Source organism: Cryptococcus depauperatus, chromosome 7 (genome assembly GCF_001720195.1).
Source record: "Cryptococcus depauperatus CBS 7841 chromosome 7, complete sequence".
Lineage (NCBI taxonomy): Eukaryota > Fungi > Basidiomycota > Tremellomycetes > Tremellales > Cryptococcaceae > Cryptococcus > Cryptococcus depauperatus.
Window position 1 is genome coordinate 1344187 of NC_089474.1, and position 27108 is coordinate 1371294.

At 43.1% G+C, this 27108-nt stretch overlaps 12 protein-coding genes across 12 annotated transcripts; 5 read left to right on the forward strand and 7 right to left on the reverse strand.

Moving 5' to 3' along the window:
* Positions 1 to 58: 58 nt before the first annotated feature.
* L203_105854 (NADH-ubiquinone oxidoreductase 51 kDa subunit, mitochondrial) lies at positions 59 to 1737 on the forward strand (the record flags this gene model as incomplete). Its single annotated transcript, XM_066215216.1, has 5 exons — positions 59 to 365; positions 415 to 579; positions 624 to 1170; positions 1214 to 1533; positions 1589 to 1737. The coding sequence occupies 5 exons, from the start codon at positions 59 to 61 to the stop codon at positions 1735 to 1737; spliced, it is 1488 nt and encodes a 495-aa protein (XP_066071313.1).
* A 784-nt stretch (positions 1738 to 2521) lies between these two features.
* Positions 2522 to 3677, reverse strand: L203_105855 (uncharacterized protein; the record flags this gene model as incomplete). Its single annotated transcript, XM_066215217.1, has 2 exons — positions 2522 to 3079; positions 3141 to 3677. 2 exons carry the CDS (start codon positions 3675 to 3677, stop codon positions 2522 to 2524), a joined length of 1095 nt encoding a protein of 364 aa, XP_066071314.1.
* Positions 3678 to 4561: 884 nt separating this feature from the next.
* On the forward strand, positions 4562 to 5754 carry L203_105856 (uncharacterized protein; the record flags this gene model as incomplete). The annotated part of the gene is made up of 2 exons (XM_066215218.1): positions 4562 to 5074; positions 5128 to 5754. 2 exons carry the CDS (start codon positions 4562 to 4564, stop codon positions 5752 to 5754), a joined length of 1140 nt encoding a protein of 379 aa, XP_066071315.1.
* Positions 5755 to 6235: 481 nt separating this feature from the next.
* Positions 6236 to 6662, reverse strand: L203_105857 (uncharacterized protein; the record flags this gene model as incomplete). The annotated part of the gene is made up of 3 exons (XM_066215219.1): positions 6236 to 6367; positions 6424 to 6570; positions 6618 to 6662. 3 exons carry the CDS (start codon positions 6660 to 6662, stop codon positions 6236 to 6238), a joined length of 324 nt encoding a protein of 107 aa, XP_066071316.1.
* An 850-nt stretch (positions 6663 to 7512) lies between these two features.
* On the forward strand, positions 7513 to 9191 carry L203_105858 (uncharacterized protein; the record flags this gene model as incomplete). Its single annotated transcript, XM_066215220.1, has 4 exons — positions 7513 to 7878; positions 7930 to 8310; positions 8353 to 8931; positions 8976 to 9191. The coding sequence occupies 4 exons, from the start codon at positions 7513 to 7515 to the stop codon at positions 9189 to 9191; spliced, it is 1542 nt and encodes a 513-aa protein (XP_066071317.1).
* Positions 9192 to 9463: 272 nt separating this feature from the next.
* Positions 9464 to 9988, reverse strand: L203_105859 (uncharacterized protein; the record flags this gene model as incomplete). Its single annotated transcript, XM_066215221.1, has 1 exon — positions 9464 to 9988. One exon carries the CDS (start codon positions 9986 to 9988, stop codon positions 9464 to 9466), a length of 525 nt encoding a protein of 174 aa, XP_066071318.1.
* Positions 9989 to 10388: 400 nt separating this feature from the next.
* On the reverse strand, positions 10389 to 11782 carry L203_105860 (uncharacterized protein; the record flags this gene model as incomplete). The annotated part of the gene is made up of 2 exons (XM_066215222.1): positions 10389 to 11294; positions 11342 to 11782. The coding sequence occupies 2 exons, from the start codon at positions 11780 to 11782 to the stop codon at positions 10389 to 10391; spliced, it is 1347 nt and encodes a 448-aa protein (XP_066071319.1).
* A 266-nt stretch (positions 11783 to 12048) lies between these two features.
* On the reverse strand, positions 12049 to 13537 carry L203_105861 (uncharacterized protein; the record flags this gene model as incomplete). The annotated part of the gene is made up of 8 exons (XM_066215223.1): positions 12049 to 12165; positions 12246 to 12428; positions 12478 to 12565; positions 12612 to 12683; positions 12735 to 12823; positions 12870 to 12948; positions 12999 to 13452; positions 13501 to 13537. 8 exons carry the CDS (start codon positions 13535 to 13537, stop codon positions 12049 to 12051), a joined length of 1119 nt encoding a protein of 372 aa, XP_066071320.1.
* Positions 13538 to 14470: 933 nt separating this feature from the next.
* Positions 14471 to 16182, reverse strand: L203_105862 (serine/threonine-protein kinase ark1; the record flags this gene model as incomplete). Its single annotated transcript, XM_066215224.1, has 7 exons — positions 14471 to 14584; positions 14642 to 14740; positions 14793 to 14945; positions 14994 to 15125; positions 15177 to 15315; positions 15366 to 15569; positions 15620 to 16182. The coding sequence occupies 7 exons, from the start codon at positions 16180 to 16182 to the stop codon at positions 14471 to 14473; spliced, it is 1404 nt and encodes a 467-aa protein (XP_066071321.1).
* Positions 16183 to 17599: 1417 nt separating this feature from the next.
* Positions 17600 to 19455, forward strand: L203_105863 (uncharacterized protein; the record flags this gene model as incomplete). Its single annotated transcript, XM_066215225.1, has 10 exons — positions 17600 to 17682; positions 17729 to 17748; positions 17800 to 17915; positions 17965 to 18077; positions 18121 to 18612; positions 18664 to 18744; positions 18789 to 18963; positions 19012 to 19101; positions 19161 to 19348; positions 19398 to 19455. 10 exons carry the CDS (start codon positions 17600 to 17602, stop codon positions 19453 to 19455), a joined length of 1416 nt encoding a protein of 471 aa, XP_066071322.1.
* Positions 19456 to 19681: 226 nt separating this feature from the next.
* Positions 19682 to 21673, forward strand: L203_105864 (uncharacterized protein; the record flags this gene model as incomplete). Its single annotated transcript, XM_066215226.1, has 11 exons — positions 19682 to 19891; positions 19958 to 20086; positions 20134 to 20249; positions 20312 to 20332; positions 20382 to 20463; positions 20520 to 20657; positions 20709 to 20733; positions 20790 to 20935; positions 20988 to 21095; positions 21145 to 21207; positions 21263 to 21673. 11 exons carry the CDS (start codon positions 19682 to 19684, stop codon positions 21671 to 21673), a joined length of 1449 nt encoding a protein of 482 aa, XP_066071323.1.
* A 696-nt stretch (positions 21674 to 22369) lies between these two features.
* L203_105865 (uncharacterized protein) lies at positions 22370 to 26737 on the reverse strand (the record flags this gene model as incomplete). The annotated part of the gene is made up of 18 exons (XM_066215227.1): positions 22370 to 22403; positions 22459 to 22799; positions 22855 to 23116; positions 23167 to 23423; positions 23475 to 23630; positions 23682 to 23801; positions 23853 to 23967; positions 24021 to 24095; positions 24150 to 24322; positions 24375 to 24510; positions 24565 to 25124; positions 25188 to 25334; positions 25387 to 25467; positions 25512 to 25751; positions 25801 to 26189; positions 26247 to 26361; positions 26412 to 26606; positions 26666 to 26737. 18 exons carry the CDS (start codon positions 26735 to 26737, stop codon positions 22370 to 22372), a joined length of 3468 nt encoding a protein of 1155 aa, XP_066071324.1.
* Positions 26738 to 27108: the final 371 nt, after the last annotated feature.

Consider the following 27108-nt stretch of genomic DNA (forward strand, 5'->3'; position numbering starts at 1 on the left):
TTCCACGAAAAGGAAATTACATCGAAGTTACATTTCCATCTGTTACACCAAAGGCGCCATGCTTGCCTCGAGACAGGCTATCCGTCGCCCGTTTTCGGCACAAATAGCTTCTACGAGATCACTAGCCACAGTTTCAGACACGCCGGTAAGACATTATGGTGGTCTTAAAGACCAAGATCGCATCTTTACAAACTTGTTTTGCAAGCATGATCACGGTTTGAAAGGCGCCATGTCGAGAGGAGATTGGCACAGGACAAAAGACATCATTCTCAAAGGTGATCAATGGCTTATACAGACCATCAAGGATTCTGGTTTGAGAGGTCGAGGAGGTGCTGGTTTTCCTAGTGGATTAAAATGGAGTTTCAGTACGTGATAACGTGGGCTCCCAGTGCCAAAAACGCTGATAGGACACAGTGAACAAGCCTGGATGGGAGAAAGATCCAAGACCACGATATCTTGTCGTCAATGCTGATGAGGGAGAACCTGGAACGTGTAAGGATCGAGAAATAATGCGAGGAGACCCTCACAAGCTCGTGGAAGGCTGCTTAGTCGCTGGAAGAGCTATGAATGCTACTGCCGGTGAGTTAATCATATTTCTCGCTGACCTATGCTAAGGATTTCAGCCTATATCTACATTCGAGGAGAATTTTACCAGGAAGCATCCCATGTCCAACAAGCCATTGACGAAGCTTACAAGGCTGGCTTTATTGGTAAAAATGCCTGTGGTTCTGACTACAACTTTGATGTTTATATTCATCGCGGGGCAGGCGCATATATTTGTGGTGAAGAGACCGCTTTGATAGAGTCTATTGAGGGCAAACAGGGAAAGCCTCGACTTAAGCCTCCTTTCCCAGCTGACGTTGGTCTCTTCGGTTGTCCTTCCACCGTCGCCAATGTTGAAACTGTCGCTGTCGCTCCTACTATTGCCCGGCGAGGTGGTTCCTGGTTTGCAGGATTTGGAAGAGAGAGAAATTCTGGTACCAAGGTGTTTTGTGTTTCCGGACATGTCAACAATCCTTGTGTTGTTGAGGAAGAAATGAGCATTCCTTTACAAGAGCTTTTGGACAAGCATTGTGGCGGCGTAAGGGGTGGATGGCAGAACTTGAAGGGTGTTATTCCTGGCGGTTGTTCGGTCCCTGTAGTTACTCGAGAAACTGCCGAAAAATGCTTGTACGTTTGCGCTCCCTTTGTTAGATCTGCTCACACTGTGCAGGATGGATTACGATTCTCTCAAAGATAATGGAACATCTCTCGGTACCGGTGCTGTTATTGTTATGGATCAATCTACCGACATGATATCTGCCATTGCCCGATTTTCCAAATTCTATAAACATGAATCCTGTGGCCAATGCACCCCTTGTCGAGAGGGCACAACATGGATGATGAACATGATGGACCGAATGGTGGAGGGACGTGCGCAAGAGAGAGAAATTGATATGCTTTTGGAGTTGACAAAACAAGTGGAAGGCCACACAATTTGTGCATTGGGTGATGCGGCTGCTTGGCCAATCCAGGGTTTAATGAAAAACTTCCGTATGTTCTTTTATCTGTACAAGTTTAAGATCAATCGCTAACGGCTGGTATATAGGACCAGAAGTTGAACAACGTCTTGCCGAGTTCCACGCTAAAAATGGCCAAGTCCTCTTTGGCGGCAAGCTTTTGTCACAATCAGATCAGAGATACGCCCTTCCTGATAATCTCGGTGGCGATGCTATTAGGCAACTTGCCTCTCCTTAAGGGATATTCGTTGCGAGGGAAAGAGGCAGAGGCAAAGTTGATTTTTAGATTACCTTTCTTCATGTTAATGCATATTCAATATCATTTATGCTGTATTTGGCCATCCTCAATTAGACCAGATTGGATTGATCCAGAAAATCCTGCGCATGTCCAGGTAACAAACAACAGATAATAGCTTAATCGAATGGTTTAAGACAACAAATCCCACTCCGTTTTGATTTTTCCATATATATTCACTACTCCTTGCTTCGTGCATTTTTTTCTTTGCCTATGCTTTTACCGTTGCGTGAACTTTCTATTTCATTCGATCAGTTCAGAACACGTTGTGCCATTCAATGAGCTCTGGTCTTCATTCTTTAGCTATTCAACTTGGAGTCACAGGTTATGGCATACGACCTTTGCTGGACGGTGGAGTGAAATTGCCAATGTTCAACGTCGAACATGTCACGAGTTGGACTTGATATCAGTTGTTTTACTAGAGGTTATCGTTTCAGGGCGCTGCTATATTCTCATCATTGCCAAAGTCATGTATATCGGATTTAGTATACGTCGTAGGATCATACAAAACTTGTGTAGACACCTGGATTATTTTTCTAAAGTCTTTAGTACGTTGTAGGGTTAAAGATCAGTCCTACGGATTACAGGTACATATCGTATACCAATTCTAGGATGTTAAAGTTGTCCAGCATTGATAGTATCGCTAGCACGATCCATATCGACAATATTGAGGCCAGCGCCTGCTCGATCTGAGGTTGATGTATTCAATTATTGCTGTTGAGGCTGGCTATTTTTGTTCCGCGCTTATGTTGCTTTGCGCCATACTCGTTACATCACTTGTTTCTGTCGGATTGCCAAGTGTAGATAGCGCACAGGTAGGCTTGCAGGTTTTGTAGCTGGTATCTGTAGAGGAGGAAGAGTCTGCTTTGAAGGAAGAATGTATACTTGTTGGTGTACCATGTGTACTCGAATTGCTTTCTTCGCAACTCTCCACGTCGAATTCAGTATCTTCACATTGAAATTCCCAAACTTTGGCAAACTCTTTGGATTGAAAAAGAGTTTTGAGCTCGAACGGGCCAAGCTTTGAACTGACACTTTCCATCTGCCCATATCTATCACTTGTTTTGTTATTATCGATAGTTTGTACTTGATGGCCGTCGTCTTTAACCAAAAGCAACTTTTCAAGCGTGTTTTGGATATCTGGAAGCGTTTGTGAAACATCGAATTCAACTCTGATGTTGATAAAGACATTTAATGGGACCTTGTTGGATTTTCCTAAACCTTTTTTGTTTCGTAATAGAGTTAACCAGTCATACAATGTGAAATCATTGAGATCATCTGCATTCTACCAGGCCGCTACTCAGCCCAAGTTGACTGAAACAATAAGAAAGAAAATAGACACTCACTTCGAAGATATCTTGTCGCATATGACGTACAGTGAGACGTAAGGATCTGTTCAAAATCTCTTCTGTCATCTTTTCATAATCCAACCCTTTGTCATGTGCGCATCCCACAATTGCCTTCCGTATCTTTTGCAAAAATTGCCACATACTATGCCCGAAGTCCTGACTCTTTTGGCTTTGCCACCAAACTTCAGGATAAAAGTGCTCTCCAATTCTATAGCTTGGCGGCGGGTAGCTTGGATGCCGTATAGAGAATGAGCGCCACAGACAAACTTGAGTTTGACATATTGGGATGGTCAGCATCACTCTCCACTGTGCGGGAAAGTGGTCCGGCGGACGAGGTATTGAAAGACATTCCTCCTTATCAACATCTTCACGAGAAGTATCCATTTCGTTTTGAAAATCTTGTATCTCTTCATCAGCGGCCGTAGGAGATAGTGAGCTTTGGGTGTTGTTCACGTGTGAGTAGCCATCCGAGTCAGTGTCCTCCTTAAAGGGACACTCATCCACAACATGTGGTCTTTCTGAGTCGGCGAGCATGGCAAACCTTTCCAAGCTGTCTATTCTAGATATAGCAAGTATATTATTGAAAGTAAAAGAAAAGAAGAAAAAAAACAGTCACCAAGATTGGTTCAAAATAATTTGATTCCGCTAATCAGAAAAGCAAATTTAAGTACTACTATTTTTATAATTGTATTTATGTTCTATATTTCATTTGACATTTTCCACAAAATTACCATAATTCTCTATTCATGTGGAAGATGGGTATATAACAATTTCACCTGCTATCATCCCGGTCAAACCAGCTGAAAGCGCAATACACTCAACTCGTCCACTGGTTCCCACTTTGATGCTTATCAAAGTCCTACAAGTCATGAAAACACAATGGTTGATCCATTCAAACCAACCATGGGATTCCTCGTTGTAGTCTCTGGCTCTATTGTTACTCCCATCTTGTCGTATAACAAATCTCTGAGCTCTGCATCACAACTTTATGTCAACCCGTTTTTCTTCAAGACGCTACAGATTGAATACATCTCTTCGATATATGGGATTTCACCAATGGTGCTGCCAGAGTGTATGCGAATGGACACCTTGCAGTTGGAGATAGTCTGGCGACGAACCGATGATACAAGTTGAAGGTGCTCCTGACTATCACAACATATACCCTAGTTCTCAAGATATACGGACAGCCCCTTCATCCTTATTGGCTATACATGCTTTCTTGCAAGGACAAATTCTATCTCCATTCTTCACTTGAAAAGCACTTTCGGCTCATATGGTATGTCTATTTCATTATAGTGGAGATGTCGATTTGCTTCCGTCAGTCTCATACGCGATTGACTTCTTTTTTTTTCTTGCATCCATCTTCTTTACTTATCAAACCACAAATTGTATCATCCCAGCCTTTCTGTTTTACCGAAATGCAAGACAACGTCAGCGTAGACAGCGTTATTGTGGCTCAGGCCAATATCGCTCTGGATCACAAAGGATTCACTCTACCTCCTCCAAATAGCAAATCCCATCCTTCTTCAAGCCCATATCTACAAAATCCTTACCCAATCAAGCTACATCACGCCCGCTCATTGGCATCTAGGATATTTCCTCCACTCGTTCAAAATGCCTTCAAGGTCGCCATTGTTTTTCCTCAGTTGACTTTTACCGCATGTTTGTGGGAACCCCTTATTATGGATGATCCATTTGACAAAACTGGAAGAGCTAGGATGACACCCATAGTGTTATTTGGAAGTCGACAGACGATGGATTCAGGCTTGAAGTGGAGTATTGTCGCTTTTCTTCAACAGATTCGGAGTGAAATACAAAAACTTGCACAAGCATCGGGACTAGGGCTGAGCTTGCAGACGAGACAATTGGTGATGGAGTGTCCCATGGTGATTGAAGAGCAGAGCCACTCAGAAATGTTGAGTATGACAGAAGTGGGCGCATCGTTCAATTGTGATGGTATCGGCACTCATTCGTCGCATGCTAGGATGGTGATACCAATTCGCATACTTTCACTATCGGATCCCTTTTTCAAGCTTTCCGGGCCAGTCACAACAGCCGCCAAGTGGTTCTCATATGTCGTTTCATTGAGTCTCGTCAATGGGGAACTTGTCACCAAAAACATCGAGCATGCAATCCCGAATTCTCCGCTGTGGTGAATACCTCGTCCGAGGCATATACTCCCGAGTCTTCAAGATACGGCGATGGCCTTAATACCTGTGACAGACCAGAATCCTCTACAGCCCAAGAGTTAAATATCAACAACAACGCCCCGAGTCCCAACATGCCCATCATATCATCTACCACCTCTTCAAGCTCTGTTACCAACATAAGTATCACGGTTTCCTCAACTCCAGCACTTTCTTCTGTGATGATAGGAAGACTACCAATCACAAGGTTTGGGTCGACAACTGATGTGACGACTACTACCGCCAGCGTAAGCCACTCAACACCATTGCATAGTACGGTGCCACTGTCGTCTCTCACAGCCAGTCACTCAGACTCTAGCTCTCAGCAACGCCATTCCAAAGCCCCTTCAAGCAACCTTAGTGCCAGAAAAAAGGACAACAAGACTGCAAGTCTGATGAAGCTCAAGTCTTTGTTTTTTTCTTGAATTTGCAAATAGCTAATGTACGGCAATCGATGGTTTAGTTTGATGGATGGTTCGTTGTCTTGTAAATGTATCTTGTAAAGTGTTGATTACCAAGCTTGAGATTACTGGTGTCATGTAAGCAACTTAGTGGCTATGCATATTAATTATTTGTGCCTTGAACGTTGTATCCTTTCAGCTCTTATTTGCTGAAAGTACCATGAGTATCAGGATTTATAGCTTATCACATACATACCGAATCCTTATATTGACAAGGTGATTTATGCCTAGATCCCAAAAAATCTATCTAAAACTAACAGCCCACATCGTGGCCTAACTCGTCTTCACACGACACATTCATGTCTGCCATTAATCTACAGCATTACAAGTATAATTTTCTGCAAATCTATAGCCAGAATGACATTTAAAGCGCGGTATTCGCCTTGGAAGCATTTTACAGTATCGGGCATAACTCTAGGGAGTGTAGTGCAGCTATTTGTCCATGTTAGTTACTTGCTTTCCGCCAAATGTTGACAGGTACAGAATCTTGCTCGGTAACGGTGGTATTCCTCGATGCACCAAAAACACTATTGATACATTCACCATAAGAATCAACTTGGACACCAGTATCGATACACTATTTCGCCATATGAATGAGCTACATGTCTCTCACTCCGATTGGCCATGACAAACCTGGTATTGAAAAGAGTCTTTGGTGATGGCACAAGCCGAAAAAAGAATTGGACAAAATGACACTGTTTTTTTCTGAACCGTTTGTAACCTCCTCTGAGATCTTTGGGCTAGTCCGAGGTGTCTTGTTGAGCTAGCCTTTACATAGACCTGGAACCCATGAGCCTATGTTTTAAAAAGTGCAGAATCGAACGTACAGAGATACCTTCTGGACAAGTTCCAAACGTTTTGTCATCATTCATGAATATATACTCTTCTATCCTGAGTGACAGTCAAAAGCACGTATATCTCTTGTCTCTCGCTTGCCAATCCCAATACGTGAACCGAAAAATGGCCCAGGTGATTCCATTATGTCATCTACTTCCTAGTTAGTACACATTCAACTCGTTTCAAGCCATTCACATCAAATTGCAGCACATTGAGAGGAAAACAAAGTAGACACAGCAACGTAATGTCCAGGAACACCTCCAAATGAGATACTGTCAGAACCTTGGAATTATGACATGGAATATAGCCAATAAGTAATAATGCAACGTAGATTGCATTATTGTGACCTTTTGGTACAGAGCGTGGATATTAATTATTGGTAATATTCGTGACAGATACATTCCTCCCATGACGGCTGCATTGCACATACAGAGGTGAAAAGAGAAAGCAGAACTGTCGTTACCGTGATGAGGGACATGGCTGTCCAATAATGGGTTGTGGTGAGCGCGACTCTGGTCAGCGGTATAGCAAGATGTCCATTAGATAATTGAAAAAAAAAGAAAAGAAAAAGCCAAGTCTTTCTTTTCCATCGATTCTCTAGGCCAGAACCGAAGAATTGGATTCATGATATTTGGCACCTTTGTTTGTTTTCCATTCGTTTCCCAAGGTTCCTGACAGATGTTCTGTGCCTGTGCCTGAGGTCATTGAGAATATTTAGAGGATGACATTATTTGCCAGAATATCATTAAATTGATTCTTAATTAATTTTTTCTATCTTAATTAACTGTGGCATTCGGCTCCAACCTCCACTTCAATCATCTCTTTCCAACTTGTATCGATAGCTTGATTTGCATATATAAAACAAGCATAAAAGGCACAAGAAAAATGCCATCAAAGCATCTAATCGCTCGTCGTTCAGCATCTTCAAAACGTTTCAAGCCATCTGGTAGAGGAGAGCGGTCTATATGGACTGCGAAAGACGACTGGGAATCACTCATATCCAACTCGGCACTTTCAACTTCATCCATCTCATCTCGCCCGCCTGCTTTCAGAGGGACGCTACCTAGCCTGTCGAGATATGCTTGTAGCGCTCTTGTGAGAGGCTTTGGGAGAGTATGGGGCGATGCTGGGGAGGAAGGGGAAGAATGGAGGAGGTGGTGGACGGTTGGGTGGAGGGGTGTACCAGACCATCTAAAGGAGATTGTGAGGGATCGGGTTATGGATAAATGGGGAGGAATATTAAGTTTGCAAGTGATACATGAGGTGAGAAGGCTTTTGAGGATGATTTTGATTGACGAGTAGCTGTTTACGATCCCTCCGACATTGTATCTTCCTGGCGAGCTGTTGCAGTCTGTAGCAAAAACGACGCGGCTCAAGCCTGTAATACCGCCTGCAGCGTCTGCAAACCTCATGACAAGCCTAATATTGACCCATTCGCCGTCCTCTACAGATGTAGGGCTGGCAGGCTTGATTCATTTTCTACCCAACTTGACTGTCATCAACCTCAAAGGTTGTAGTTTAGCTGGGGAAAAAACAGTAGAGACAATGATTGGGCGATGCTTTAATCTCGTCAAGATCAATTTGAAGGAGACAAAGGTTAGAGAGAAGGAGGTGGCCGCGTTGTTGGACAAGTTTGGACGACAGTTGCGAGAGTTCAAAATTGGTGCTATTGTCACTTTTGATGTGAGTTCGTCTCGCTTCATAATGCCACGCTTATACCCCTAGAATGTTAACTCTACGTTTGGTTCCCAACATTATCCCTATATCACTCATCTCTCTCTCCCTGGTAACATTCTCAATCGTCCCAATTTCGGCAATACCAACACAACCCGGTTCACAGGCTTGGGCTACCCTCTACCTCGTGCTACGCCCAGCACCACCGCGATCCATTGGTCGACATTGGACAAGACGTTTCCGAGTTTGACACACCTGAATTTGCCTGGACTGCTCGTACCACCTGGCACTGACATCAGCACGACAAATTTGACCCTTGTCAAGTTATCAATTGGCCCACGCGGACCACCTGTCCCTATCGATACCATTACTTCTATCATCAAGACTCACCAGCTCACACTCTGCTCACTCAGCTTGGGTAACCTTTACCCTACCAACGCTACTGTGTCTATCCAAAGCTCGCAGTGGAACGATTTGATCGAGGCTGTATCTGGGTGTAGATCGCTGGAGGCGTTTGAGTGGCTGGCAGATAGCCGAACAAACGACTCACGGTGTGATGCGAGCATGGAAGCATATGGTGGAGGTCTTGTTAGCGCACTTTTCGGACACGAAAGACTACCAATGCTCAAGGTGAGTGGTAAGGATTCACTCAAATAATGGTTAAACTGGTGCAGCGAGTAATCTTGCAAGTACCTTGCCCGATAGAGTTGCCACTTGCCAGCAATAGCTTGCAACCAATAGAGACCTTCGAGATACCCAACGCAAACCTTGCCAACCATCAAGAGTTTGCCAAATCCTTATCATTTTCAACCTTACGTAGTCTAGATCTGTCGGGCACGACGGTAGACGGTACGTCTTCTGGTAAAGGCCAAGCCGTTGACAAAGATTAGACGACGATATGAAGCTCATACTCGACAGCTGTCCATTGTTGTCCCAAGTAGATTTGACCTCTTGTAGAGGCATCAACGTACGACATCGGCGCAATATCTTCAAGGTGAGAAGGCCACCGTTATGCTGTGCTGATAGAGAAAAGGCATATCAACTATAACACGAATACATGCGATAAAATGGTATACAACGACCCACCAACATTACCCGGAAATCACAAGCGAGTAGAGATGGGTTATAGAACGCTTATGCGAAAAGACAGACAAGTGGTAACTCATGCCAAAATGGTGGTCGTAGCGCTGGCATCGTCACAGATTCCATGCCTATAAGAGTGGCTATGCTCGTGATCATCCTCCATACCCCGTTCATGACAAGAGGTATGTGGATGCACCGGACTTGACCCCTTTTCATTTCCAAATGCCACTCCGACTCCATACTCTTTTGCCAAATTCTCGAGCTGACACATGTCAATCTCTTGTCCATTTGATTCAAACCAGCTGCCGAGTGCTCGGATGCACATGTTTGCGCGATCCATCTCTCTCCATACGAGTACCTCAGCCGCTTCCCGTATCTGTTTGTCTACGTTTGTAAGCTGCCCTGGATGAGAAGCGAGAACATGGGTAAGAAGGAACCATGCAGTTTCGGTGTCCCCGTTGAGGATGGAGAATATGGGAATGGATACTGGTGAGGGGGCGATCACGGATGATGTTTTTGGTGTCGCTGGTGAAGCACATGGCGAAGGGTGTGCAGAGGTAAACAGTGTGAGTGAGCAAGTAGTTAATAGGGTGAGATAGTCCATTGCTGTGTATATTAAATTAGCTTTTTCAGTTTTGTTTGTAAAGAGGAAAAAGAAGAATTCAAAATAAGAAAAAGCTTCTTTATATACCGTGAGGGATACAAAGGATGGCGAGTTAAATAATCACGCGACCACCTTTGTCCTGGGAACAACAAAAATAAAAGTACGAAGGTGGGACAGAGTTTATGCATGGAAAAGATATTTCTATGTAGAAACATCATTTTGCTATAAGACTGCAAGCAGAGCGTGCTGTGATGGGCGCAGAGGTCAAGCGGATTGTATACTATGACTTGACAAGTAACTTGAGTTGAAATGGAGAGTTGTCAGATTTGGACAATGGAGTAAGATGAGATAAGATACTTCATGACAAGCAATATTGTACAGGACCCATGAGAGTGTTGCATCACGCTTTGCTCTCGAAACGTTCCCGTTTCCCAAAACTACCCCAGCTCGCCCTTTTCAAAGTTTCATAGAAAGAAGTTCTCTTCTTGAAGAGTTTTTTGGGTTCTTCAGTCTTGCTCGTAGTCGGTTGCTGAAAGGCGTGGAGCTTGCTTGATTTATTGCCGTGGCTGTCGGCTGGCGCAGGAAAGATTTCAGGTGTTATGACAGTGATTTGTGGGATTGTGAGTGTGCTTGTAGGATAGTTCAAAGGTTTTGCGTCATTCTCAGTCACTTTGTCATTATGTTTAGATAGTTGTGCACTTTTTCCGATCAATTTTTCATCTGATAGTCGAGATGAGTCTAAAACATTGCGAGAGGTATGATCATGTTCCGAGCTTGGAGTGACGATACCAGAGTCGAAAACTGAAAGTATGGTCTCTGCAAGACTAGGAGCTGTGATTGACGAGCGGTCGTTCTCAAACGCAGGGGATTTCTCTTGAAGAGCCCTAAAGTGCACAAAAGTATCGTTTCCCAAGTCTTGGTCGATAAAGTCTAGGGATAGATTGCCTCGAGACTTTCTCGCTCTTGTTTTCAATACACGGATTGAAGCACTCTTGCGCACCTCGGCGACCCACTTTCTCGCTACGGCGGTGTGCGCTTGGAATGAGTCGTAACAAGTGTCTGCTTCTTTATCACAATCATCGGCCTTGTTAGTTTGTTGATTCAGCATCTCAAAGCCCGCTTCAGCTTGTTCCACGCTCGTTTCGAGTTGCGATTTGATTGTGGCTGCTTGTAGAGGATTAAAGGTGACATTAAGGATGATTTGGTATTGATCAGGCTCAGATCTGTCAGTGTAAATCTTACTCCAGAAAAGACGATGAGCTTCCAAAAGCTCGCCGATTGTTCTTTCCGGTATATTTGGGTCATTCTACAAGTAGCTATGGTAAAATTTTACTCAGAACCAAAGTTGCTCACCTCTCTGATTGCCTCACCAGTGAATGGATCTAGAATCACCATATCTTGTTTGCAAGCCTCCTTCACAGTCTCCTTCAGAGAGCCCTCTTCAATTAACCGTTCCCTCACATACATCCTAATCTGGTGCGCAAAATCAGTAAAAGTCCATTGCATGTTCTCAGTCTTGTCATGGTAATCAAACCAGCATCCCTGAATCCGCGAACGGATGCTTTCAGAGGATTTAGATGACTCGTCCTGGCTTGGAATCTCTGGCCACAAATAAGCAGTGTACTGCAAAACGGGGAATACCAGAGTGACCGTGTATGAGCCGATTGGCTTCATAGGAGGAGGAAAAGTCTCGGAGGCACGTAGGTGGGCATGCTTGCTATGGCCTTTTGGGACAGTAATGATTGTGGGGCTGGAAGAGAATGTTTGGGTTGGCGATGTGCGTTGCAGGTTCATTATATGAGAAGATGAATGATTAGAACAACAATCAGAATAGGAAAAGATTAAAAGTCGACTTTATTAGATGGGAACTTGGTAAATAAATAAAAGACAAGTAGCATAATCCATACGTTTCTGAGCGGCATCAAAGTTATCATAGAAAGATGAAAACTTAAATATTTTGTAGAAAATCTTTCTAGAATGATGCTGAATGTAGAATTTTGCTAGGACTATACTCTATAATATGTGCATAAGCTGTATAAAATACAATCTTAAGCCATGCCTCAATCAAGCGGCTCAACGATATATCCAGGTGCTTTTCGACTGGGATCAACATGGGCGTACGCATGAGAATCGTGTGCGATAAAGTCATTCAAATTGAGTGGCCTGACTTTGAAGCCCTACAGCATGGGTATCAGAGAGGTGCTCAAAGATAGAGTTGGGCATCGAATATAGATTCGCGACGAAATTATAAACATACCTCTTTCTGCGCTTCAGCCAATCCAGCAATACCATTATTTCCCTTTTCTCTCATCAGCTCTCTTACTGGGACCATTGCTGCATTCCGGCACGTCTCTCGAAGATCTGATCCAGAGAGACCGTCTGTACGAATGGCGAGTTGTTCAATAGAAAAGCCAGGTGCTAATTGGGTGTGAGAGAGCATCTATATTTGTCATCAGATCTAAATCTGCTATGTGTGATGGCGTGCATACGAGATTGAGGATTTTGATGCGTTGTTGTAGATTGGGCAGTTTGACTGCAAATCGCTTTGGCATACGCCTAAGGATAGCAGAGTCGATACTAAAACACCATTAGCGGTTTGTTTTGCTGCATCGCAAAGACCTGCTCATTTGGCCTATTGGTGGCTCCGAGAATTAATATTCTGGCGTCACTACTTGTTGATAATCCATCCCACATTCTAAGATAAGCATAATCAGCGTGATTCATGTTTGTTGGTCCAACAAAGTACGTCATGAACTCTGCCTTCATCATGGTCATAACTTCATGATCACTCTGAGACCGTTCTCTGAATAAAGTATCGATTTCATCAATGAAAATCTACATCAACGTCAATCCTGGTGCCGATAAAAATTGCCAGACCCACAATACTGGGCTGGAGTTTGGTCGCAAGCGAAAAGAGCCCCGCAACCAACTTGTTAGATTCGCCGAACCACTTGCTTGTTCTAAAAGCTGTCAGCCATATCATAAGGTATCGAAAAAGTGTGTCCCTCACAAACTGGATAGAGGTAAGTTGATGAAAGTAGCCCCGCTCTCCTTTGCAAGCGCCTTTGCCAACATCGTCTTTCCACATCCAGGATGTCCATAAAGCAAAACTCCCTTCGGCGCACTTAACAACCCATTTTTACTTCCACCCCCAAACAACTCTGGAAAGACCAGTGGATAGATTACCGATTCTCTCAAACTCGCGATTATATCATCCAATCCTCCTATACTCTCAAAGGTGACGTCAATAGCTGATGATGGGACAATTTCGGCAGCCATAATCGATTCGTACTCATCGAGATCGCCTAGGGCTTCAACTTGAGCTTTGGAGAGACCGGCGTTGGCCAACAAATGTTTAGCTTTATCTTGTGCCTTTTTAGCCGATTTCGACGAAGGATCAAAGCCAGACAAGACATAGCGAAGGGCGTAGTATAGAGCAACTTGAGATGCTGCAAAGAATGCGACTAGTGGCAATATGAGATGGTGGATGATTTGTATTTATTTGTACCCACCGTCTACTACTGCTTTACCGATGTCTCTTGGAGCCATCTCTACCTCTTTCAGTTCTTTATAGTTGACGGCTGAAAGTAGATTACAAAAGTTAAAGATGGCAAGTAACGACTTTTAAATAATGACAATGGGTGGAGGTTAAGCGGCTGAAATTGATTCCGTCGGAGTGACCCAAAATATATTTAATTGAAATTCAGTACATTTCAGCCATGAAAATAAATTACAATAGAGCTCCGTATATACGTATATATATATAGGAATGCTTGGGAGAATATTTTTTTAAGAACAACATACTCTGTATACAGCAAAGAGGGGGAACGTTTTAAATTGGAACTTGTATAGTAAGCACAATATACAAATCACAATCTCATACCATCTCACAACTATGAATGTACATGGTACTGTTCCCAGCTGGAGAGTGGTCAAATCTCTTGTCATATTGTATAGAAAGTTGAAAACTCGAAGATTTATTGCGATTTATTTGTCGAATCTGTGAACGGGTTGTCATTGTATATATTCAAGAAACCAATCGGTTGGTAAGCCTTTGCAAACAAATACTTTCCAAGATTATGGCGTTAGTTGGCTACTGTCGCTACGTTCTTTGAACAAAGCTGGATACGCATTGATAATGAGAAGAGTATCTTTGAAACTTTGAATGCAATAGTAAAGCTCATGAAGAGTTCCGTGACAGGAATGAACAAGGAATTATGAAGACTATGGCTACAAGAGAGGCAGGCTTTCTATGTTGTCGTTCAGAGTCAGTTCATGTTCTTACACCACACGAGCAAGTCTTTCCTGTCTAAAATGGTGCGCTTCAATCATTCTTAGTCATGACACATGTTCAATTATGTGCAAGATATACATCCGTCAGTCTATACTGCCGTGATTATGCGAGAAAATACAGGTAAAACTTTGTAGCAAAAATCCGTATTCAGAATGCTCCAACATCATCTCCCATATAAATACGTTGCTCTAAGACTTTCTGACAGTGCTTCCAATTGACTTCTTCTTTTCATACATCTTGATCCAAGGGTGAACCATGACTTGGGAAAGGGGCATTCTGTCTTCAGGTTTGTATCGGAGAAGCTGCATCCCAGCCTTGTTAGTCACAAGAGGATAAAGAGAGAGTTACAATGAACGTACACGCTTGATTAGGTCTGTACATTCCGAAGAGACCCATGCTGGTATATGCAGGTCTACATTTCTGATCCTCCTGTATGTTGCTGCACTTCCAGACATATCCTACAGATCAATCAGCCACCAGAAGTTTCATCAAAGAAAAGACACTACGCACTTCGAATGGAGGGCCGCCAACAACAAATTCATAACACAAAACGCCCAAAGCCCAGAGGTCTACAGCAGCTGTGTGTTCTTTGCCTTCGACCATTTCTGGAGGAAGATAGTCTAATGTCCCACAAAGCGTGTTTCGCCTGTTACTTGGTGCATGCTAGATCCAAATAAGATCCGCAGTTGTAGTTCAAAATTGTGCACTCACCACGCTCCAACCAAAGTCTGCAATCTTTAGTTCACCGTTCAGGCCCACAAGAAGGTTTTCAGGTTTGATATCTCGATGGATAACATGCTTTCTGTGGAGGTAGGATAATGCATCAGCCATCTGGGCAATGTACTATCAATTTCTTTTAGCAGTCATCAAAACAAAACTACAATGAAGACCCACCCTGCTACTCTTCTTCTCATCAAACCTTCCCAGCCTCGATAACTGTTTGTATAGTTCGCCTTTGACAGCAAATTCAAGAACCAAAAAGATACGTTTGTTATCATGAAAATAGCCATATAGACGCAAGATGTTCGGATGCCTTGAAATCAATCAGCCCAATGCAAGCTAAACAGACGAGCCAAGACCTGCCTTAAGTTTTGTTGAATCTCAATCTCTCTCCTAACCTGATTTTCGACCTTGCCTTGAATTATCTCCGACTTGTGCAGACATTTTAAAGCCACAATAAAATGCGGAGGAACTTTGGACCTTGCAAGATAGACACGGCCAAATTTACCCTTCCCAAGGGGACGACCAATGGTGAATGAAGGAAGGGAAAGTTCGATGGCACCACCACTAGGTAAAGAGTCATCAAATTTGCGCCTGGAACAGACCATCCAACTTACGTTGCACTGGATAGCTCCAATATCTTCGCCCCTGGTCCAGTCGCCTCAGAGTATTTTGCTTCGTCTTCTTCCAAACCACCATCGTATTTGCCCAGTTCCATCCCTCTACCGGACCCGCCCACTGCTCCTGTTCCAGAGCTAGTGTTGGATGCATGTTTGGAAGAAGGGTTTAGAGCCGAGGCCATGGTTCTGGAAGATGTAGCATGAGCAGGACCGTGTATTCCGTGAGCTGTATGTTGACCCAAGGACGTGTTGGATTTGCTAACTGAAGAGCCAGGGTTAAGTTTGGGATGAGCGACATTGACCCCGGCAAGAGTGAGAAGGGGACCGCGAGAGTCAGAATAGGCGGAAGAGGAGCTGTTGAGAGCACTATTAGGAGGTCTTACCAAACCAGGGTTCATGTACTTTTTCAGTACAGGGGGAAGACGATTTTGGGACTGGGCGGACAATGAGCTGGACTGGGTATAGGCTTTATTGGTTGGCTGTGTTTTGGAACCTCCTGGAGATGGTGGGCCAAGGAGGGACAGCCCTGCCATGAGACCCGACACATTTTGGCTGGACATGGATATTAGATACTTAAGAATGAAAAAATTAATGTGTTTTTCTTAATGTATACTGTTTCAAAAGGCGTTGTTTATCAAAAAAAAAGCAGGCGCGGATCAAATCTTTGCGCATGCCTAATTGTTGCTTCCGTCAGGTTTTGACAGGCACGCGAGCATCAATCCTTGAACTGGAGTCTTTTTATCGTGAGTGCATAACGATCAAGAGTCTTTCAGCGAGAAAAAAATTTCCAGACCTGAGTGAAGACAGCGGCTGGGATGTTGTTTAAGCTCAAAACGGGTGGTCAGATGCGTATTTTGAGTGTATGCCATCTGGCTATGAAGAGATGAGGACAGGTTTGTTAAAGACGAGGTATCGATGAAGCTGTAACGAGCTTTCAAACCAACAGCAGGGCAGATTTGTTGGTTATTTGACAGCATGGGACTATGTCTCAAATGCCGCAAAACCTGTTACTTATGACATTGCATCCTGTTTGCAGTAGAGAACGAAAGCCTGGCTTGTAGGTTGAGCTGGTGGGATTACTCCCAAGCTCTGTGGTCCTCGGCTTATCGATCTTTCATACTTGTGAACTTGATGAATTTCTGACAAGCGTTGATAGATTAATATCAACAGATACATCTTGTCTTGTTGTACTCATCGTTGGCTCCGTATACCTTGGTACGCGTTCCAGTCTGTCTTGACGACTTGCTCAAGCCCTTCTTAGTATGTCTAGTTCTTGCAGAGTTATTTTGGCATGATAGATGGCCTTGACTACCTCGTCTTGCTGCAAGTATCCATATCCTTGGCACTTTCGTGACGGTTTTCGTTCAGAGTTAAAAGCTTTATGACTTATTCATTGACAACAAGAATCCCTATTGTCTTCAGGATGCCCAAATGACTGATAAAGCCAACCTCTCCATATCGCTGAAGACTGGCGTCAAGCTTGCTTAGCTAACTGCCCAGGCAAGGGACGGCCGGAAAGTGGCGCAAAGTAATCATTTGATGGACAAGGAGGCGAGATGATAGCGAATGTGCCGGAAACTCGTATAGACTTATCATTGGGCAAGTGCGAGGACATAAGAACCTACATAAAACCGTTCTCATCCTTATACTGATATCAAAATGTGGCAGCGGTTGCATCTATATGATGCTCCTGGCGAATACAGTACAAGCGTCGGCTGGGAAGATACAGAGCGCATCCATGTAAGCCGAAGGGCGTTGAAAGGTAGATGAAAGATGGAAGAGTAAAATCAAAATGTTAATGGGCATTCATATTCTTATAAATGATTTTTCGCGATGGATGATGGTAAGGTTGCAGTTGATATGTAATTAAGGCAAATTACAAGTTAATTTAATCAACCTTTTCAGCAATTCATATCTTCGTCATAAAATTCAAATTTTCCTTTTCATTATATTGAAACAGCATAATATCTACACCTAATGCCTTCCAAACCAACAAATACGCTCCCGCTACCTTATGCACAAATCCCTCAACCTAAACGAGAGCAGAGACAACCTATGAGGTAGGTATTGGTATGTTAGCAGGCGGTTCACTAATGCCGGTTATAGGACGTCAAAACTAGGCAGCAGTCGGTCATCGTAGTACAAAAACTGAAAGAGGCTAACCTTCACAATGATAGAGCTTAAGGTATTGCCTACCCAGCCGGAAACACCGACAATTCCTGAAGAAGAGGAGGACGACGAAGAAGAGTCGAATCGACGATTAGAAGATAAAGATAAGAATGAAGGTGTAGAGGTGGGTTTTGGATACTGTTGAATGGGACAAAATTGATATCATGAGCTAGTTTTATACGCCATTGTCTCAAATCCCAAAAGGTACTGCTCGGCGAGATGCTCAGCGATTAACAAAGTCGGAAAAGGCAAAGTTGCCTCGAGTTACTGCATACTGCACTGCTGCGTAAGTCCCGACATGCTTTTATACCCAACTAACGATGGGATAGCTCGTATAATCTCCAAGCAATGCAAGCCTACTTTAGTGCTAAAGCTGCCTATCATCGATGTCATCCTAGAATATTTGACACTGAATGCCTACACACACCATATCTCCCGCCTCCTACTCCATTTACTCCGGCCCATCGAAACTCTCCCCGCATCAAAGCATCGCAAATGTCTCATGTACCAGAAGCAGATTTGCTGAATTTAGGCGATGGGCATCAACGTCCCGCCTCGCCTTCCCGTATCAACTCTACCTCATCTGAAGTAAAGCGTCGCCCTGGTTTCTCTAAAAGACCTGGGAGCGGTCGTTCGCACCAACCACCCAAGCAAAGCGAGGATGTAGGAGTAAATGGTGCGGGTATAGATGCGGACAGCGAGAGGGAAGATGATGAAGATTTTGAAGATGAGTGGATTCCAGATGTATTTTTGTTTGAGTATGGGTGTGTTGTCATTTGGGGGATGACCGAGAAAGAAGAGAAAAGGTTTTTAGGAAGCTTGTAAGCGGCAATACTGCCCGTTGAACAGGCTATGCTAATTTACGCCGATAGGAAGAAGTTTGAGATTGAGAGATTGTCAGCAGAGGATGTTGAGATGGAAGATCTTAATTTCTACTATGCTGATTATTCTCGGTATGTGAAATCTCAAGAGTGTGACATAGCTGATTCTGACATAGAATATACAACGATGTTATCACTCTTCGGAAAGGTTCATCGTACATGACCAAACTCTCTCTTTCACATGCACTGTCTCAATCTGTTAAAATCTCCTTGTTTGAAGAGTTGATTTCGGCAACAATTGAGCAAACCAAGGACATGCCCAAATCATTATCAGAGACTGGAAAGATTGGTGTTCGTTCGATTTCTACCCTATGTGCAAGGGCTGATGGACTTGTGTAGCTGCCAAGAAGTGAAATCATGAAACAAATTGGTAATCTCTTTATACTTCGGATAAATATCAACCTCGTCGGGTCCATTCTCGACTCTCCTGTAAGTTTCCGACGGCCTCTACATATTACTTTCCCTTCTGATACCATTTGCTATATTAGGAGTTCTTTTGGTCGTTCCCTGACCTAGAACCCCTTTACAACGCTGCCCGATCTTATTTGGAAATAGGCCAACGTGTTGAGTTACTCAATGCCCGCGTGGATGTTTTGCAAGATATGTTGAAGCTACTCAAAGAAAGTGTGAATAGTAGTCATGGAGAAAGACTGGAAGCTATTGTGATCTTTCTAATGTATGTGCTATGCTTTCTACTGCCAAGAATGATACTGATGAAGTGTCAGTGCGATTGAAATTGTGTTGGGTATAGTAACCATCCTTGTCGACCTCAGTTTTTCGTAAGAGAGCGTTGGAAGATTGCTTAGAGTAGCTTTGTTGTAGGGATCATCTTTCAAAAATTATGTTAATGGTCGCGATAAAACTATATGTAGATGATTTCACCATACTGTAACGCTGTGTATAACCTCCACTTTTTATTCTTTTACAATCATTCCGCATAAACTTTCTTTTCTTTCTTCCCTTTTTCCATCTTTTATCATTCTCTTTCTTTCTCTTGTACATTTATAATATGCTTAACTCAAAACCGACAATCCTTTTCACCTACACCCTCGCCCTTTTTGCTGCTTCCCTTGTCAATGCAGCATGTACCGATAATAACACCGACACCACCGGCCTGCAAAAACTTATTCAAGGAGGGGGTGCGGGATACAAACTTGTTCTCTGTCCTGGCAAAACATATAGCTTGAATGAAGCTCTCAACTATACGGCTGCTAATCAGGTTGGCTCAACTATCTTGGCGATGCGTCTTTGAGAGGTTATGTCACATTGACTGACGCGGATACAGGAAATCTCGACGGAAGGATACCCCACAGACGATACGCGTGCAACGTTGCTTGTGATGGGCTTTAACAAAACCACAGCTGTCAATGCCGCTAACCAAGGGCAAGATGGTGCAGCTCTGCGTCATGTCATTGTACGTTGCTTCTCAGCTTGATCGCCCATCTGAACAGCGCTTGCCAGGTGAATGGAAACAGAAAATCCGACGAAGCGATATATACTGCTGGAGGAGGCAACATTGAATTTGGCGGAGCAAATGCCAACCAGGTGATTGAATATGTAAAGAGTTTTGATCCAAGGTATGGATGAATGCGTGGATTTTTGGAAAGACAAAGTTGACTTGGGATGTTTTGAATGATAGAGGCTGGTCTTGTATGCACATGTAAGTGACATGGAAGGTGGTGGCTGGCGGGTTGACTGACCAAGTATAGTGCTGAAGGACAGCTCAATTGCAAAAATGCAACCATTCAAAACAATGATATCGGTCCATGCGGTACGGATTTTTTCCAGATGGCAAGTGTTGCCGACTTTTTTTCATCTGGAGCTGTTGCTGATGGGCTTTTATGAAGTGGGCAGACGGTATCTCGCTCTCCTGCTCAGCCAGTTTGGTGCAGAACAATGATATTACGGATGCAACGGATGGAGGGATTGTTCTTTTTGGTGCACCGGGTTCAACTGTCAGAAACAACACTATCCGAGTCAAGACGGTGGGTTTCCAGTACTTTTATGAAATACATCACGCCTGACAAGCCGTTTAGAGGACTATGCTTGGAGGCATCAACAGTATGCTCTTCTCTTTTTTTTTTTTTGGTCTAGAAGCAAGCTGACAAAATGCTTAGTGGTCGATGTCTTACCGTGGAATCCGATCGGTAACTATTCTGGTACAGTGGTAGAAGGCAACACTATCTATGGAGGCTTCGCCACGAACATGGGTAACGATACACGGGGCGGACAAGACTCCAAGGCAGTGATTAAGATAGGTATCGTAAGTGGCTTTTCGCGATTGATTGAATGAATATATCGCTAAAAGAATGCAGGCTGTCGGCCCAGATGCTTGGTTCTCTGATGAGAGGTACGGCACCAACAAATCGACTGGAGCTGTGATAAAAGACAACAAACTTTCGGGTGCATTTGTTTTTGGTATGGTGAGTACCAAGATGTCGAGTCAAGTTGTGTTGTATTGATAGAAGATAGGGTATCACGAGTGCAAAGGATTTTGTCATCGAGAACAACAGTTTCTTTGGTAACACGTCTTTCGTGCGTTTTACAACACCACCTCTCATCTTAAGCATTTTATTAACTCGGCGAGTAGATTGGAGACTACGGCCCCAATTGTACCACAGGTTCTAAAACTCCACACCCCCCAGTTCCCCTACTTGCTGAACCTGTGTCTCTCATTAACACTACCCTTTCTGTCCCTTCTGATTCTCCTTACAATTTTGTTGATGGTACCGCTTTCGGTCTTACATGCTTCATGCCTCCTAACGCGACGATTAATGCATGGCCATATGGCGGCGGACAAATCAACTCTGCCCAGGGAGTAAATGGACAAGACCCAAGCGGGACAAGTACCAATGCTGCACAAACGAGTGCGGCAACTGCAACTCCAACCAAGAAGAAATCTGCACAGGGCAGAAGGGCAGAGGCACCTGTGAGTAGAGGATTGGCAACAGTTGTTATGGGAGCAGCAATGGGTTTCCTCGGTGGGCTCTCATTGCTCTAACCTTTCTCCTCTTCTCCACTCCTCTTTTCCGTTATACTTTCCCCAATCTTTGTCCGCCTTAATCTTTCGAAATCTCGATCGGAATGGAACACGAATCTGATTTAAATTTTTATTTCTTATCAAGGTAACAACCAATCATCTACGTTGTCATCATCTTGCGATACAAATGCCGAAGCAGCTTATATCAATACCGATATTTCTTATATCTAAACATCTTTCGGCCCGCTGGAAAAGAAGAAAAAACACAGGAATTACCTGCTTAAGGAAAAGGTTATAACGGAAAACGAGCGTCATTCTTACGAGTGGCTCTGTATTGATAAATTAGAAGCCCATAGACATTTTTTCTTTACCTGTTCACCTACGTTTGTCTCTTGTTTTGATATGTTTTTCCTTTTTCGACTTCAAAAGTCGACTAACACATGACTTTCTGATATTACCAAAACAACTCATGTTTAGTGACACTCTTCCTATCGTGATCTATCAAAAATTAACATTGTGCTTTGGGTATACATATTCAGGCAAGTCTCTTGTCTACTAGGACAATAGTTATTTAATATGATTTAATTATCCTACATGTGCAAGAGCAATCTTTGGCTAAATAATCTCAACAGGAGTCCCGAAAGAAAAAGTGATTACAATTATTCTTGATCAAGGAGCATAAGAAAAACACGATAGAATGTAATAAAACCTCTAATTCTACATTGATTGCGATTGTAACTCGATCGTGCCTCTAAATGATTTTGTCAGCTGCTTTTTTCCTCATTCATAAGAGAAAGAGGACGAACTGGCCACGCTCTGGATCCGCCATCCTAATAATCTTCTTATCCGGTCCGCTGATATCAATACCCTGCATATCCAGTGGTGTTATAAGAATGTATTGCTTCCCATCACTCTCTTTGGCACCTTCCATCAAATTCTTCGCAGCAACTCTTCGGTTGGCTGCATCCAAAAACACATCCCATTCGTCCAAAGCACGAAGGGGACAAGGAACAGTGGACCAAAGGGCGAGAAGTAGCGAAACTGTAGAGAATGATCGTTCACCACCCGAAAGAGCTTTGGTACCTTTATAATGCGACGTCTGAGTGAAGGTGCCATTCTGTGATTCGGTGGAGACTTGATTATGTACCTATGACACATTGTATCAACAAATGTGTCTACAACTCTAGAAGGAAAAGACATACAAGGAGAGATAGTCTGCCCTGCTGATGGTCAAACTCCAATCTTCCATCCAGCCCTCTGAAACTCTCAAACACCACAAATGCCGTCCTCGCTCGAATTGAGATATGACTTCTTGTCTGACCCCACCAAGTACGTCTGTTAATCATAGCTCTTTGAAGCATGTTATAAAGAGATTTGAGATCTCTGATGGAGTTTGAGGCATTCTGCCAAATCTCCTTTTGCTTCCTGTAATCGGCCGTGAGCTCATCGAGATTAAAGCCGAGACTATTTCTTAAGGTAAGAAAGCTTAAATTTTTATATCAGTACAAGCTTACGTCTTTGAGGCCTCAGCAATAGATTTGTCTAAACTTTTCCGTTCAGCTTCCAACTCTTCAGGTTTTCGGTTGGTCTCAATTCGTTGAGGGGCAAAATTTTTCGCTTTTTGTGTAAATATCTCAAGATTCTTAGCAACACCTGCAAGATGCTCTTTGGCAGCTTCAAGACGGTGTTCATAGCTAGCGAGAGAGTTTTGGTAATGACGCTGAGAATTTTCGATTTTACTTCGTTCCTGAATTAGACTGTTCATCATTTCCTAAACAGATCATGAGCAACTGCCTGAAGTGCATTTGATGACACCACGTACAATCAACTGTTGCTTTCTTGGGGCATGGGCGTCAACTTCATCTTGTCTTTGTTTGATTTCTGCATCCCGATTTAATATGATTTGCTTTTGTTTCTCTATGTCACCTTGATGTTGCTGAATTTTCAGTTCAAGCTCGCCTATCTTCTGTTGCAGTTCCTGGAAATTTCATGAGTATGCCAAAAACGTTGCAGTGTAGCTTTAGCTCACTTCACGGATAGATTCACTAGAGTCCATTTCTGTTGTAGCCATTTCTGCTAGTTTTCTCTTTGTCAAGTCAAGATCTTTCTCTAGTGGGTTCATCTTTTTAATCAGGGACTCAATCAGTTTCTGTAGGCAAAGATTAATATTTTGCTACTGAGAAATACAAGATGAACATACTGTTAGTGAGGTCATCTCTCCTTGCAGTTTTGCAATATGCTGGCGAACAGGGCTCGTTGATTGCATAAGTTCTGTACGTTTTTTTTCTATTTCCTGCAACTGATTTTGAAGTTTTCTGATTGATGTTAGCTTTTAGCAGCTTTGGAAGAAAGTTGATATATGACTAACTGAATTTCAGTCCCGATATCAGCGGTGAAGAGAGGGACACCTCTATATCTATTGGTGGGGCCTGACTGTCGAGTACTAGATTATTATTTAACGTTGCCTTCTCTGCATTTAACATTAAAGGCAGCTAACCTAGCAGTACCAGCAGTAGTCATACCATCAGCGCAGTTGATAGTCACGTGATTGAGGCCCTTTCCCAAGGTATGATCCATCATTCTGTTACCTTCGACAATGTTGGGCGCGAGAAACGTTCTCTCAATGTTGCAGTTATCAATGAGGAGCCGAAGAACCTCTTCATTATCGAACTGAGGAAATGGTAAGAGCACATAAAATTGTAGGTAATTCACGACAACTTACTCGGAGTTTGCTGAGTATTGTGGGGCCGAGATTTGATAAGTCGCCCCCCGAATAGTCAAATAACTCTCCCGCATGTCTGAAGATGGCCGGAGGATGTGCTCCTTCCTTTGCGGTATAATTCCCTGGACGATAGCCCCTATGGATATATTTATCAGTAGGGTGACTGGGTATATAATGAACATCACGATACCTTTTGAAGTGTTTGTCTATAATCCCCATCAACTTTACCTTATCTTCGTTGTGCTTAACAGCAAATGCACAAAGAGCAGAACCTAGCATCCTCTGTAGGATGTCTGCGTAGTGCATATCGTCGAGATGAACATAGTAACCTAACGGGCCAAGAGGCTTCTCGTGCCATTGAGTGGTTTTAATCTCGTCGAGTAGAGGCTCAATATTTATACCGAAGGCAGCCATACGGTTGTTTTCTTGTCGACTGATGTTGTGTATCTGGTTATTAATTTGCATTGCTTGATGATCTAATTGTTTGATTTCATCTTCAATACGTTCCAGTTCACGCTTGCTTTTTTTTTGGTCTTCAAACTTCTCTTGACGCTCGCGTTCGCGCGCTGGCCTTTCAAGTCGAATTTTACCGAGGATTTCTTCAGATTTAGTTCGACGTTGTATCAAACGTTCACGAGCCTCAATCTGATCAGGTTCATTCAGACGTAGTCGCTCTTCAATTTTTTTCTCCAACTTTACTAAAGAGGCTTTCTCTTCTGCCAACTCGGTTTCAATGTCTGGAATAGCTAACTAGAAACAGAGACCCAATTAGCTTGATAATTCAACTTACGACAAAGTCAACTGTGCACCAACCTCCATTGTTTTGAGTTCTTTACGAGCTTCAGTGTACCTAACTTGGGCGTCCTTAACCGTACGAAGAAGAGGCCTGAGTGAGTTGTCTTGATTCTCGACATCCTGCTCGGTCTGTAAAATTCTTTTGATCACCTGAGGCATTTCCCTCTGTTTCGGGGATCAGTTATTTCTATATCTGCACCATGTATATCAGACTGACTTCAGCCTTGTTGATTTCCACATGAACCAAACTAAGTTTTTCTTGATATGTAGAGACTTCATTTTCGGCCTCTTCTTTAGCCTGTCACATGTCAGTTGAACGAATGATCACAGCTTATCTAATACCTGTTCTTTCTCCTTAACGTAGGACCAAGCAAGCTCAATCAGCAACTGCTTGTTCTTCCTCCGTTGCTTCATAACTTTTCTTGAAGCTTGGATCTTCCGCTTAAGACCCTCGACTTTGTTTTTTAAATCAGGAAGAGCCTCTTTTTGTCGCTTGATGTGATTATCAAGAGATGCAATGTTTTGACCAGCAGACTCGTAAGTATCAAGTAAACATGAAAGTTGAGTACCGTTGAGGAAAAACTACCAATTTTCGTTAGGTTATTTAGATAGAATGTACGTTCAAACATACCTTGTAGAGTTTGTAAGGATCAGCATTTTGCAAAAAACTTCGAGACTGATCCTGAGTCAGAATTGTCAACGGTGAGTCGATATTGATGTTGAAATGGTCGCATATAGAAGATAATTCAGATCTCTTATTGGCTAGAGTCTTTCCTTCTTTCGATGCTTTAAACTTATAGCCAGTGGAACCGTTGGAATTGATTGTGCGTTCAATCACGATGTTTGGACTGTAGATGTTAGAGCGATACGCTTCCTCGCCAGAATTGGCAAGAACGATAGTTATGATGGCCCTGTCACATCCTTGACGTATAAGGTCTTTGAGACCAGAACCACGTCCAGTGACGGTAGCTTTACTGCCCAAGGCCACAGCAATACCAGTGAGAACTGCGGATTTACCACCTGGTTGATAATAAGCGCTACGAAAAAAAGGTGAAGTGTGTATCTGTTTTTGCTCACTTCCATTATGACCGACGACAAAGTTCATTCTCGGTCCAAAATTGACAGTCAAGTGGCGATGGCACATAAAATCCCTGAGCGAGATAGATTTGATTACTCCAGCTTTTGAAGTTGACTGTGAAGTAGTGAGCATCGATTCGTGCTTCATTCAGCTCTTCGACTCACTCCAACATAACCTTTTTGATCTTTTTTGGACCTCGTGTACGCGGCAAGTAGCTCTTCGTCATCGAATTGTTGTTCTTCACCATCCATGTCCTCTGAATCATCATCGGCTTCCTTTTCATCATCATTGCTTGAATTCGATTCTAGTTCAGAAGAGGATACATCTTCCATACCAGCTTCAATCTTTGGACGTTTAATCTAAAAGCGACAGAGATGTCAGTCAAGATTGAGAGTGTCTTAGTTAAGGAAAGATGTACTTCGTTACTACGTGGAATGTCATCTGCAGACTCTACATCGTCTATCTGTCTCCTACGCCCGGTACTAGCCATCTCCAGTGAATTTTTTTGGAACGATTGAGATTGACAAAAGAATGACTTCAAATGAAAATGAAGAATAAAAAGTTGACTGGACGCGTCGCTGACGGTAAATTACGCGACAGAAAAACTTGCCGGAGTCAATTTATCTATTGGCACAAATATGCAACCCATTTAATTCATTGTTATCAAAGCATCAGATTGTGGGATACTCAAGATTTTTTAGTGATTATTAAAGAACGAAAACGTACTTAGTCCTGCAAGGATGTATCTATTACCCTAAATATGATATGCAAAATATCCGAAAATGAGTGTGAAGATAGGAACTATGAGTGAATATCAAAAGCCTGCCACCTTCCAGTCGCCCTTCAGCTTTCCTTATTATT